The sequence below is a fragment of the Caloenas nicobarica genome, chromosome 3 (genome assembly GCF_036013445.1).
Source record: "Caloenas nicobarica isolate bCalNic1 chromosome 3, bCalNic1.hap1, whole genome shotgun sequence".
Classification (NCBI taxonomy): domain Eukaryota; kingdom Metazoa; phylum Chordata; class Aves; order Columbiformes; family Columbidae; genus Caloenas; species Caloenas nicobarica.
In genome coordinates this window covers 32,984,859-32,998,853 of record NC_088247.1, presented here as the reverse complement: position 1 = coordinate 32,998,853, position 13,995 = coordinate 32,984,859, and the positions used below count along the sequence as shown (strand labels likewise).

The window sequence follows — 13,995 nt, the reverse complement described above, 5'->3', positions numbered from 1 at the left end:
GTTTCAGCTGGCTGGTGTAACAAAATCTCTCTAGTATCTTCTTCAGCAGCTTGTAATCTTTCTTTGCTTTTAATTTTGCCCAAAAGCTTTGTACGTTGCTGCCTTTCTCCAAAACATACTCTATATGTATTAAAAAAAAATTTAATAATAATAATAATAATAATAATAATAATAATAATAATAATAATAATAATAATAATAATAATAATAATAATAATAATAATAATAATAAACTTTGAAGCTGTTTTTCCCATCTACATCATTTTTACAGAACTACAGAAATCAAAACACTAGCATTTTCTCCAGTAAAGAACTCTATAGTTTAAAAAATAAGCAGATGGAAAATCTACTTGAAACATAATCATTAACTTGGTAAATGAACCACAGTGAAGTTCCTGCTTCATTTTGATAGTTCTGGGAACACATTGGTCCAGATCGAAGCCAATTTATACCAGCTGACAATTATGTTATGGCAATTCACACCAGCTGAGGAACCAACCCATTAGGACAGTAAACGTGTATATGGAAAAATACTACCATTGGTTAGAAATTCTGGCATGTCAATGTCAAAAATGCTGTAGTTCAATGAAAAAAAATAAATTTCAGTGCAAGGTGGGTTTTTCTTCGCTGACATTTGTCCTATTTCCATGAAAATAAGCTTCTTTTTAAACTTCTGAATCTCTAAAATCCATTTGGAATGACTGACACTTACGAGGTTCATAGTAATCCAATATAGTCACTGAAGCGTCTTGGATATTTGCCACTTTAAAGTCTCTCACAGCCGGAATATCCACACAAACCTGTGTTTCATTTAGCTAGAAAAACAGAGGAGAAACATCCTGAGAATCTGGGTGAAAGTGGTTTCATGGAAGAAGTTAAGGGCTTCTAGCTCAGTGGTAGTCTGCTTCATTTCTAAAGACTTGGAGTCGGCATGCATATAAAGATGATTATCTCATTTGTAGTCATTTTGGCCAAATTACAGACTTCTTGAAATCTCTGCCTTCTTATATATGATTTTTAAGAGGCTTAATCTAGAAACTCATTACAAATATGACTGAGTTGTACCTATCCAATCACTCTCACTAAAAAAACAGTGGAACTATTAATTCAATGTGAATAGCAGATGTTGATTTCCCCAAATAATACAATCATAATGTCTTTCCAAATTTAAACCAAACAATGGCAGAGTCAAGATTAACATCACTACAAACACATTTCTTTGTTATTTTCAACTTACAGAGTCTAAGTATAGGTTGACTTTTCCATTGTCCTTTTCCATCTTCTTAACTGTGTTGTCTAATGGAATGAAATCTGGAGACACTGAGAAACCACTGAGTAAGCCAACCTCCATGAGGACCATACCACTACTGGGAGCTGTGCCAGAACCCAAGTACCTTTTCAAAACACAGAGACAAAAAAACTTTTACTAGAAATACAGTAGTCCACTCTCCAAAGAAACTGTTTGATCATTAAATCCCAACTATGGAAACAATAATGCTTCAGAATACTTAAGAAACAAATGGAACAAAATGCTGATAAGAAAATTTATAACAGTAAAGAGATAATAATTGATTTCTCTATTATTCTGCATGATCATTTCAATCTATAAGTGCAGGTGTAGATCACAAATATGCAGGAAATATTGCAATTAAACACGTGTTTCAAAACAATTAAGAAAGCTCTGTAGGAACTCTTCAACTAAAATATACATGTTTCCTCTGATGGATGCATTGTTTTGCTTTTATTCATTTTTGGGGCCAAGATAAAGGTATACACCAAAAAAGTCTCCCAAATCTTTTCATATTTCCTTCACAGAAATTGACAGTTCCATTAACAAAATAATCATTAGATTATTTCTCAAAGCTCTAGTTTTAAAATGCATAGCCATGTTATTCATCTAGTTTTGGAAAAAGATTTAATAAGTTGAGTTTCTTGGTTTTTTTCCTAAATAATGCTTATTATTACATCTTCCAATACGAGAATCAGATGCTTGACTAGAAAGCTTTGCTCTGTTGAGCAAGCTTTACATACTATGGTGCACAACAGAACTATCAAAACATATTTATGGTGTTCTGTGCTACAAGTGAATCTTAAATGACCTGCAAAAGATTGTTTTGCTTTAAATAAAGTAGGTGGCAGAAGAGGTTTCCCCTCATCTTGGCATAGAGGGTAAATGATTGTTGTACTAGAACAGAAGTCTCCCCAATCCTCATTTTGAATGTCTGACAGTAGTTGAAAGTAATTGAATAAAACTATTTATTTGTAGAGCTGGATGGTTTAAAAGAAGGGAAGACTTGCTTTCAAAGCAACGCTGTGAAGCCAGGCAGCATGGCTGACTGAACGCAGATATGACTTTGAAAGAAATATAGCACAATTGCTGACTTCAGTTGGCTCATGAGATTAGAAAAAAATGAAACCATCTGTTGAATGATTTGCTGTGCCAAAGTAGCTGCTATTGAAAACAAATAACTGAATTGGAACTGGATGTAATTATTTCTGCATAATTACCAATAAGAGGGGAAGAAAATAGCCAAGATGTCTAGCCAGCCTAGGGTGCTACCAAAATACCAAGAGGCAACCAAACCAGCTCGGTGTTGTCAAGAAGTGAATAAGATATATCCCTAGAAGTTGTGAGGATCTGGCTCTTTTTACAAAGAAGAGAGACAGTCTTGGGGGTGGTTCCTGGTATTGTCTCTCCAACTCCGTGATCTCTTAAAAAAAGAAAATGAAATCACCATGCAAGAAGAATGACCAGTAAGAGAAAGACAGAAAGAGAGAAAGACAGAAAGTGAGAAAGACAGAAAGAGAGAAAGAAAGACAGAAAGAGAGAAAGAAAGACAGAAAGACAGACAGACAGAAAGACAGTGTGGTGGTTTGACTGAAAATGAGTTAATTTTCTTCATGCAGTTAGAAACCTTTCTTTTTCATAGGTAGCACAGTCATTATTTGGACTTAGTTTGATAACAAGAAGATAACACCCCAGGACAGAGTTAATGTTTTAAATTGCTCTGGTCTGAGGGCCAAGGACACTCCGAGTGCTCTGCCCACAGGTGTGAGGCATCGAGGAAGGGGGGCATGGATGGAACAGAGCTTGACTGACATCCAGACTGATCAATAAGAGTATTCCATCCCATTAGCATCATACTTCTTATTTAAGGGCAGTCGTGATCTTCTGGTCTGTCTCCCTTGCTTCTTCCCTCTCTTTGTCAGAGCCAGGATGGTGCAGGGGAGTTCTGTGCAGGACTTCCATTAGTTCAGCTTTTTGCCATCCTGCCATTTTGCAGAGGCCTCTGGGCCTTTCTGCCTTTTTCCTCTTTTCTGTCTCCAGGATCAGCTTTGGTGCTGCTGCCTGGGACTGGTTGCTCAGTGCGGATGGAGTTCATGAGGAATTGCATTGAGTATCTTTTATTTTATATTCTATTGCTATTTTATACATATATTTACTATTAAACTGTGTCTATCTCAATGCAGGTTTCTCCCTTCCCTTTTGATTCTTTACCCTATTTGGGGGCTTGGGAGGGGACTGAATGAGCAGCTATCGTGGTTATATTGCTACCTCGGGTTAAACCACGACAGACAGAAAGAAAAGAAAGAAAGAGAAGATGCAACCTGTACCTGAAGAGAACTGAGAATGTTCTGAGCTGAATTTTATGTTTCAGCTCTTCAGCAGTATGAGATCTGTGTGAGACCCTCTCATAGATGATGCAAAGAGGAGAAATCAACACCAAGCTAGGATAGGCAGAAAGTGTAAACAAGAAAGTGAGCATCAGCAATCAGTTTCCCATGCCTGAAAATGGTTTGCAGGCCACAAGACTGACCAGAGAAGAAACTGGCACCCCTGGATATTTGCTTCCCAGACAGTGACTTGGCTCCTCTAACCAAGAATCGGTACAATTTGAATGAGACATCATCTGCTCCAGCATCATAAATGATACCCAGTTGAGATGACCATGGCAAATCACTATCAAGCTGATTGAAAGAAGGAAGAATATTCTGAACATTAGATAAGAAAAAAAATGCAAATCTTCATCTTCTGTTACCTGGCTATTCATATTCACAGCTAGCTAAACTGCTTGAGATTTCAGCAGTCCTTCTGTATTTGCCTACTTGGCTTTCTCTACCAGAAAGCCACATCCTGTTGTAAAGATTGTAAGTAGACCGTTTAAACTAATTCAGGAATCGAATACAGATAATGCATATATTCTGTAAAATATATAGGGGAAAAAGAATAGGATGACTAGCTTATTAAGCCAAGCAAGCAGAGATGAAGTCTCAGCCTAAACAACAGAAACATAGACTTACAAGAACTTATACCAGTTCACTTTCCATGACAAGAGTTGATGTATCTTAATGTTCCAAATATTCTCCTGTGGCAGTTTTATAATGCCACTAGATTTTCCCCTATCCTGTGAACACTTTGCAAGTAAAACATCATCACCCTAGAGCTTTCCCAGAGATGGAACCCTTCCTGCCTGTATTCCTGAGCCAAAGGTCTCAGTTGGAAAATCAGAATGCTCAGCCAAGACCTATCCCAGACTCATCATATAAGCCCTTTATATGTCAGGAGTTTGTGCTAGACTTTAGAAAGCTGTTGACACTTCATAGAAAACTTTAAAAGAGAGCAAGCCCATTCTATTTCAAGAGCTCACATGTATTCTAGTGTCCCTGCCCACCATCTGTATCACTGAATTGGTTACCAGAAACACATAAAAACAGGGCTCGGCTTTGTGCTTGCTGGCTGTTTCCCAAATTAAATCAATCCTTTGTGTACTGAAATCATATTCACTATAGCTGATTATTTGTATGACGGTGTCACCTAGAGGACCAATCTCCAGTCACAGATCCCTTGTGGCAGGCAGAGCATAAAAATAGTTCTAGGTATACGGTGTTTAAATAAATAACAAAAAGAGAATGTGGAGGAAAGCAATGAAAGAGTAATCACAGTGGATCACGTGGTACTTTGCAAATCTTGCATTTATAAGGAGCTCATTATAATGTCACAAGAAGAAAACAGAAGATAGAGGATAGAAGATTAAAAACATATAGAAATACAATGTCCTATAGGGTTTTCTGTGAAATATGCACTGTTGTTTAACTACAATAAGAAGAGCATACTGAACAAACTGAGAAACAAGAAACACACTAAAGAAGCCTTTGATTTTTTTCTTGCATTTCGAACACTTCCATGTACCCTCTAACATTTAGGGTACCACCATCTTTATGCATACCAGTAAAAAATATCATTTGGCTAGCAACAATTTTGAACAAAAGATATATCACTCTATTTATTGACTTATTAACTGCTTCTTAGTTTAACTACTGCCATTTTCACAAAGTAATTCATAGAATCATATAATGGTTTGGGTTAGAAGGGACCTTAAAGATCATCTAGTTCCAACCACCTTCCACTAGACCAAAGCCCCATCCAACCTGGCCTTGAACACTGCCAGGGATGGGGCAGCCACCACTCCTCTGGGCAAGCTGTTCCAGCACTTCATCACTCTCATGGTGAAGAATTTCATCCTTCTATCTAATCTAAATCTCCCCTCTTTCAGTTTAAAGCCATTACCCCTTGTCCTATCACTACATGCAAAAAGTCCTTCTCCAGCTTTCTTGTAGGTTCCTTCTAGGTACTGGAAGGCTGCTATAAGGTGTGCCCAGAGCCTTCTCTTCTCCAGGCTGAACAACTCCAACTCTCTCAGCATGTCTTCATAGCAGAGGTGTTCCAGCCCTCTGATCATCTTCATGTCCCTTCTCTGGACTTGCTCCAACAGGTCCTTGTTGTTCTTATGTTGGGGGCCCCAGAGCTGAACACAGGACTCCAGGTGGGGTCCCACGAGATCAGAACAGAGGAGGAAAATCACCTCCCTCTACCTGCTGGTCACACTTCTTTTATTTTCTTTAGTTATACATTTATATGTCACACATTAGTAAATCCATCCAAACAAATGGATAACTTGGCTCATTTAAAATAATTTAAAAGCTGTATAGACAAAGACGTCTATGAGATATTCCAATTGAATTACCTACCTTGTGCACACATTCAAGGTCAGATGGTTTTTATCATCTTTGTCATCCTTTACATCAACATTCAAGTCAAAGGCTTCTTGTTTTCGGACAGATCTGAGCCTCTGATCAGTGTGTTTTGTGTTGTAAATAACATTGAGCTGTGGATTGCAAGTAGAGACATTAGATGACATATGTAAAGTAAATCTGTGTGGTTAAAACACTAAGTTTCTAAAAGTATAACACCAGAGGAGTGCTCACATGAGACAGCCTTGTATCTGACAGCTGCACACATGAGATTCATAGGAATTCTCTGAAAGAAATATCCTTTCTGAACAGTCTGAAACGCAGCAGAACCAGTGCAATTAGCAGGACACAACTGAGGCAAACACAAGGAAGCTCTAGGACAACCAGCAATTTTCTCCCTGGTTGTTGTCTGCTAGTTTATCGTGTGTGCAGCTACTTCCTGACAGCATGAAATGGGATGAACAAGGGCAAACTTCAGAGACTGACACTCACTGTGTTAAAAGAGACAGGCTGAATATGAAAGCAGAGCACAAGCAAATATATAGTGTATGTACAGACTTTATCTTCAGTCTTCATGTCACAGCATTCATACGCTGAAACCAGATGAGGAATAATATGTTACTCCAAGCTCAGGACAACACAGTTGTCTTGCAGTCAAGTAAGCAGTTTCATTATCTGGTTCATCTGTGCAAAGACAAACCTACAGCCTTCAGTCTGCCTGCAGGACAGAGCTCTCGCCCCTTCTGCTCAACAACTGCCCAGCTCTGCTGAGAGAACCAAGGTAAGGAAACATGACAGGGTGGCCAGTGCAGGACACTGACATTAATAAGATCATCCATTAGGAACAGACTGAAGAGTTTCCAATTCTTCTGGTGTAAACATGTCTAAGATGCTTGAAACAGTGGTAGGAGAGTGGTAACACCAGAATCCCTTAAAAGAGGTCTGAATAATTAGAAGATAGCCTGATCATTTCAATATCCCGTAAAATTACCAATGCCAACAGCCAAAGCAGAAATACTGGAGCTGGAATTGAGCAACCAATGAGTACTCTCACGTTATCAGCCACAACGGAAAATTAGGCAGTAGAAAAATCAGGCTGTACTGCCTACAGAATTGAATTTGATGAGGTAAATAAGCAGCTAAATCATTACCTGCACTGTTTCTTTAAAACTGCCTTGGTACCAGACTGAAGGATGACATTTGTGACAACAATTTTTAAAAGAGTACTGGAGGTCTAGAAAACTGTGGATATCAAGTAAACTGGGTATCTGTACCAGAAAACACAGTCAAAACTATAATAATAAAGAGTCAAATTAGTGGAAAAAATAGTATATATGACATATTGGAGAATAGGCTGTTGCTATAAACCCACCAGCTACCTGAATCAAATGAAAAAACATGGACAACAGAGCTTTGTCTAGTATAAGCTATCTGGATGTTAAATTGGCATCTAGCTGGCTGGGAAGATAACTAGCCAAAGGTATTGGAACAAAAGAATCTGCCAAGGGATAAAGGGCTGTTAAAAGACAGTAAGAGATGGTGGGAATTAATGTTCAGACATGAAAGGAGTGGAGTCCTGAAGGAATCTGTGCTGAGTCACCACTATTAGACATATCCATACATGATGTAGGAAACAAAGTTAATCCCAATATGATAATATTTGCTGATTATACTAATTTATTTGAGGTAACAAAGACTTGGATTACTGCAAAGCATTGCAGATTGAAAGAATATTTATGTACACAATAATGGGGTTTGAACTGGTTACTACCAGGTCTATCATTTAAGAAATTGTAAAATAGATGAAAATTCAGCCATAAACATGTAAGTTGGAAGAAGGACACAGTAAAAGCCTACAGAATAATGAGTTGCAGGGGAAAGATGAATAGGAAACAGTTTTTCATGCAATGCAAAATTAAACTGTGGCATTCTTTCCCACAAAATGCTGCAGATACTAAACGGTATAAGCATTCAAGGGCAAAATAGACAACTTCATGGAACAAAAAATTTTCTAAGCCCACAGAAACTATCTCCAGCTGAAGGTCTTGAATACATGGTAAAAGGTGGAAGACAGTCAGATAATATATTACATGTATTTATATTCATATACTCTCTCCTGAGCATCCACCTTTGGCTGTTGGGGAAAACAGAACACTGGAATAGACTGAACTTTGCTCTGATCCAACACAGTTCCTCTTACGCCTTCTCTCCAAATACAAGAACTATGGGAACAGATTCAAGAGGAGAAAGAGGCAGCACTTCTTTGTGCAACACACCATTAACTGCAGAACTACTTGCTGCAAGAAGCTGTGGTTGTTAAAAGTTTAAAAATATTTTAAAAGATACATATTTATGGAAGAAAAAAAATCAAGAAAATATCTACCAAGCCAGAGAGAGCACACAGAGATGACCTGTGGATTGGGAAGGCCCTGTGTTATAAATTGGTGAAGGGCAGAAGAGTGAAATATCACTTCCTGCTTGCCCTGATTTAGTAGCCTTCATTGCTCATCATCTCTCTACTGGCCACTATGGGATATGGGACAGTGAATAATATAAGTTGGCCTGGCACATCTGCTCTAGCATACTCAGGTACTTATACCAAATAAAACACAACAAAATGAAATTAACTTTGAGAAACCATTCTAAGGTGCTTCAGACTGATTAACACCCAACGTGGTATTGATGGTAACTACAGCACCAGTTTGCTGTGGCACAAACGCGACATCACCTCTGAGACAGGACAAGAGACTGGGTTGCTGACTCAGCACCTCAGTGAGATGAATAGGAGAGCTCAGCTTTCAAAACCCTAGAATGACAAAATCAAATACGGGAAACTAAGAAAATATTTACTATAAGTAGTGATTTTCACTGACAACAGAACAGCAAGTTTGCATACAGTTTTCATACACAAACTGACAATCATTTTCTGTTCCTTTAGTCATCAAGATAAAATAAATGGCAGGGCTGAGAGGGAATCTTCTTTGATTTTGGTAGAAAAATAATCAGAAAGTGGCTCAAACAGCTGCCCTTGCAAGACCTAAACATGCACTTTGCTCGGCTAAGGAAAAGGGAATGAAGAGTGCTTCTGGAAAACCATAGTCCCTTTACAACAGTTTCTGGCAGCAAATGGAAACCTGTCAGTCCAAATTTAAAGGTATGACAGGAGGTTGTCCAAGTTATTGGCTAGCAAGTCAGTTATAGGTTAGCAAGTCTGTGCAAACAGAGGAGTCTTGAATTTCTGATTTTTGCTTTTTGCTGCTACGTCTCTCACTCCTTGATAGGAAAGTCATGCTCCTTCTTTCAATCTACGCACACAATTCCCATTGCCCTGCCCTGCATTGCTGAATTTAGCAGGCTGTATGAGTACAGAGCCAAATCTTTACAGGCGCTAAGGACAACTGTGGTGCAAGAGTGAAGATTTATCTTGTACAATTGCTCTGCAGGAGAAGGCAGTACCAAGGATGAAGCCAATCTAGAAAGCCTGCCAGTTAAAGGCATGCAGAATGTTTGGTAAAGACAACCTGGCAGTGCCTCAATGATCTGTCATCACAGAAACAAAGCTGTTTTAACTTTTGCCAGAAAAAGCTAATGAATGGGAATTTACTGCCAGTGCAGGATGTCTGAAACCACATACAGAACAGGTCAATCATGTATTTTCATGGAATGAGTTATTGCTGTTATGATCTGACTTTCCTTTCCTGATTTCTCATGACAATGAAGGAAAAATTTTTCACAACACAGTTTAGTTAAAGCCTCCTCCTTTATACGCTCTTACTTTGGGGACAGAAGGCTATTATACAAAAAGTAGTATTAAATCAACAAAATGAGGAACTGCGTTTCTTCTTAACCCTTTTAAGAAGCAGCTGCCAAAGCTAAAGGCAGAACTGGTCCAGTCTTGTCATACTGCAACCAGTCCTTGTGAAAGGCCCAAGAAGAGAAAACTAAAAGCTAATTTTCTGCATGAGGGAGATGCTTGTACTAGTTTCTGACCCAATCAGCTGCACTACGTTTCAGAAAACTTGACTCATTTATAATGTCCTAATCAGTGTCTCTTTCCCTGTCCTTTTTGTTTTTCAACTAGCAGCACAAATGTGTTTGATTGAGGGCACGAATTCAATGAAATCATCTGCAACATTTTTCTGTCTTTTTTTGACTGCTTAGTATCCACTCAAACCGGAATGGAGAAATATTAATACGTGTGCATCTCACAGTGGACCTTTTTCAGTACTATCATACTGAATAACATCCAGTCTCTTGCCTAAGTCTAGTAAAAATACACCAAGAGAAAAAAATTGTCAGTGCTTTTCAGTAACAAGTAACAGGTGATTCTCAGGTTTTTCCTTGGTCCTTCTCTATACGTGATCAGGAAATCAAGGAGATCTTATTCACCTATCCACTCTGCTCATACCCGCCCTCTTTGAGTCTGCCCACCCTCTCCTCATTGCTAGTCCTGGATTTCAGTGGCATTGTCTTTCCTTCCAGAAGGCATCAAGCACACTAAATTATTGAGGCGTTTGCCAAGCCCAGTTTACAGTGGTTCCAGACAGCAGAGAGGTGTTTCTTCCAAGACTTTCAGCAGGCCACCTAGGGAAGATCACTTCTTCAGCTCCTGTCTCTAGAGATTGTCTTTCATATACCCTAGCCCTACAACCATCCTCTCTTCCCGCTTGCAGAGTCAGTGTCTTAGGTCACCCATAGTATGTGCCCACATAATGAAGGGATGAGCTAGGAGACTTTGTTGACAGCAGGACCACAAAACTGCAAGTAAACGTCTGCTTTTGCAATTATACTTTCCAAAATAAATACATTTTATCAGATCCTGCGGGGTCAAGATCGAGTGCACTGCCAAGTCGTACACACAGACAGTGAGATTCCACAAAAAAGAAAAAAAAAGGGTTTTTTTTCTAAGAATCCATTCTGTTGGGAAAGCAACCTTTTCCATTAATGGACCGAATCTTGTGTTTTGGGATATTTAAATGAATTACTGTTTTGACATGCTACATTTGGCTGGAAAGACAAATCCCAGAACAGTGAATCTCACCACTATACTTTGGCGGGTCTAAGACAATGAAACCCAGCTGAAGAAATGTGATCGCAATGTCATATGCTATCTGATTTATTAAATGCAACCCAGGTCTAGCTTTTGTCTGGGAAAAAGAGAAATCTCATTCAAATGGTATCGGTGCTCTTTCTTTTAGAACACCACACCTGCCAAAGGAAGCAAAAGTAAATAACTGATCCTAGCAAAGAAAAGGGTTTGGAGAAGTTACTCCAATGTATTAAGTACAATATTTTTAATCAAGTCACAGCATCTATGACTCAAAGCTGCAGGAAAAAAGGCAACAGCACAGTGACCGAAATGAAGATCATCTGGTGTTGGTATTGAACACCAGTTATTTGGGAGCACATTTGCATGTTCGTACAACAAACCAGGAACTTAAACCATGGTGCTATGCACTCCCAAGGAGCCCTTTAACCATGGAGTCAACTACTGGCTATTCTGGGTGGAAGACTTCTGCTCAGTCTTCACCAGACATGCTGGTTTGGATGTGAAATTTTCCTGCTGGCGAAAATGTAATTGAAACCAATGTGCTTCCAAAAAAGGCATTCATTTCAACAAATCAGTGTCTTCCAGCAAGAAATAAATTGCTGAAAAGTTTCTGATCAGCTCGCCTGACAAATTAGTTGACTCAATATCAGGGAGTATTTCTCAACAATGATTAAGGTTAAGTAGTCTTAACTGTTCTGGAGTCCCACTTCGTTGCATTCCACATACACACACCCACTGAAATCACAGACGTGTGAACGCAGTCCTGCTGAGATGTTCATTCCTATCTTGGCCTGAGGGTCTGAATCTAAATTATCCTCTGAAACTTTTGAACTTTGCTGTAAACTTAATTTGCGCTTCTGGGAATTAATAGACACGGGTAATGATTTGTGGCACTGTGGGTTTTGCAGACTGGTGCCAAATTAATGAGGTATATCTCTAGCTGCTGTTCACTGCTGATAGACAGCTGGAAAGGTTTCTTTGTAAAAGCCTTTTATCCAAAAGCATATTTACCAACCATCACGATGCTTTTTTGTTTCCCAGATGCATAAGAACACTGAAGTGAAGGTCAGGCTGGAAGGAACTTGAGATGGAATCTGACTTGGCATAAAACTTCAAGACAACTAAAGGCAGCCTAAGTTCAGTTTTTCCAAGTATGACTAGAAGGAGACTAGCAGTCTAGTCCTTATAGAGAGCATATCTTTAGCAAGAATAACTGCACTGCATACCTGAAAGACAGCAAATCCTGTCCCCTTGGCTGCTACTGTAATTGTCATTGGTTGTGCAGGGGCAATCTGAAAGAAAGATGAGCAAAACTGTATTTTCAAAGTACTTTCAATATTTCCAGTAATTTACAAAAGTATTGCTCATTTTCTACAGTACCTCTTTGGTCTGAAGCAGAAAACGGTTCTGAGTATCAATTGAAAATGTTTCTGGTGTTTTCAAATAAGGTGCTGTCACTGTTACATCCATTTCTGTTTTGCTTGCAGTAGTGAGAGTTGCAAATAGACTCAAGGCTTGCAGAGCCACCACCGTGTCCTGTTGAGAGAAACAAATCCTTCTGCATTAAACAGAAGCAGCCTGTGCAGTGAACTGCCTGTGTATTGACCATGCCCTGGGGAGCTCACGGTCCCTGCATTGTCTCATTTGTTGATTATACCGGAGTCTTCATGCAGCCACTTCCACATCTCCATTGGGATTCCAGTGGCATGAAGGATCCCAGCACAGGCGAGGGATGGCAACACAGGACAACAAGTCAGCTATTATGCTATGACATGCAATGGAGAATGAGATGGGAGCCAGCTAAGGAATCTTCCTCTTGTGCCAGGTATGTGGAAGACCTGACATGCCCGTAGACACAACAGTCAGAATCACCCACCACACAGACAGTGAAGAGAAAGCCAATGAGGAAAGTAATGATACTGCTACTTTCAAGATTTATTTAGTGATCATGCATTAAATATCCAGTACTTCACAGGAGTTATTCAAGGTACCTTGATCACCAAAGCAGAAGTCTGAAAAATTATTAACATTTATTAAAAGAAAGTTTTTATACTCTATATTTGATGAAAAGGTTTTGTGCAATTGTTTAATCATTGCAGAATATGCTTATAAGCACATTATCATATATGTACTTAAAACTGTCTTTTGTTTATCTTTGCGTATGACTGCAGGCTTAGCTTTCAAGATTTTGAACACAAGAGGCAGTTTCTGAACATTTGGTCCAGCACAGTTTAGTGAATGAGAATTTTAACATCCACTATTTTCTGGGAAAAAAAGCAGTCATCAGTTATATCTCTCTAATGCTTCTCAGGAATTTTTGCTGTTCATGTAGTTTGCACATATTTTGAACCAGTGACAGTGAAGGAATCAGCCTTGCAGACTCAGCATACAGAGATGTTTTATTCCTTCTCAGATCACTTCTGCTAACAAAATTCTAATGTAACAGAAGCTCATTAACATGGTGACTGTGCCCCACCTTAAGGTACCAGCATGTACCACCTATTCACTCTAAATTATTAGAAACCACTCTCCTTCCCCTGCCTCGTCCTTCTATGAGATGACCTGCTTCACTGATTTCTTACAACCCAGAAAGATCAGCTGATTAGCAACAATGCCAAAGTTGCCGGTATGGTGAACCACTACAGCTGGGACCCCACATCCAGTGCTTTACATGGGGTGATAGAAGAGATGCAACTAATGGGCTACAAGAAGATTTAATAGTGTGGAGTTGGTGGCAGACTTTTCCAGTAGGAGGCCAATAGTTAGCCTGAAAGAATGTCTTCAATTACGCCTTTGCAGAAGACAGTGACAAAGCACCTGAATGATTCTGCCCTTACTCAGACTACTCACAGGTCCATTTCTGATGAAGATCTGCACCTTAGAAGCCCAGACTTACGAAACTTCTTTCACAT

The 13,995-nt window shown here is 39.1% G+C and overlaps 1 protein-coding gene across 1 annotated transcript in view; it reads right to left on the bottom strand.

Annotated features, from left to right (window-relative positions):
• Nucleotides 1–13,995, bottom strand: part of CD109 (CD109 molecule) — an 87,891-nt gene that overhangs the window by 9,552 nt on the left and 64,344 nt on the right. Inside the window, exons 28-32 of the mRNA XM_065630899.1 lie at nucleotides 12,464–12,619; nucleotides 12,310–12,375; nucleotides 6,031–6,167; nucleotides 1,238–1,394; nucleotides 713–815 (exon numbers count right to left, since the gene is read on the bottom strand). Coding sequence (XP_065486971.1) covers nucleotides 713–815; nucleotides 1,238–1,394; nucleotides 6,031–6,167; nucleotides 12,310–12,375; nucleotides 12,464–12,619 — 619 coding nt within the window. The remainder of the gene's footprint in view (nucleotides 1–712; nucleotides 816–1,237; nucleotides 1,395–6,030; nucleotides 6,168–12,309; nucleotides 12,376–12,463; nucleotides 12,620–13,995) is intronic.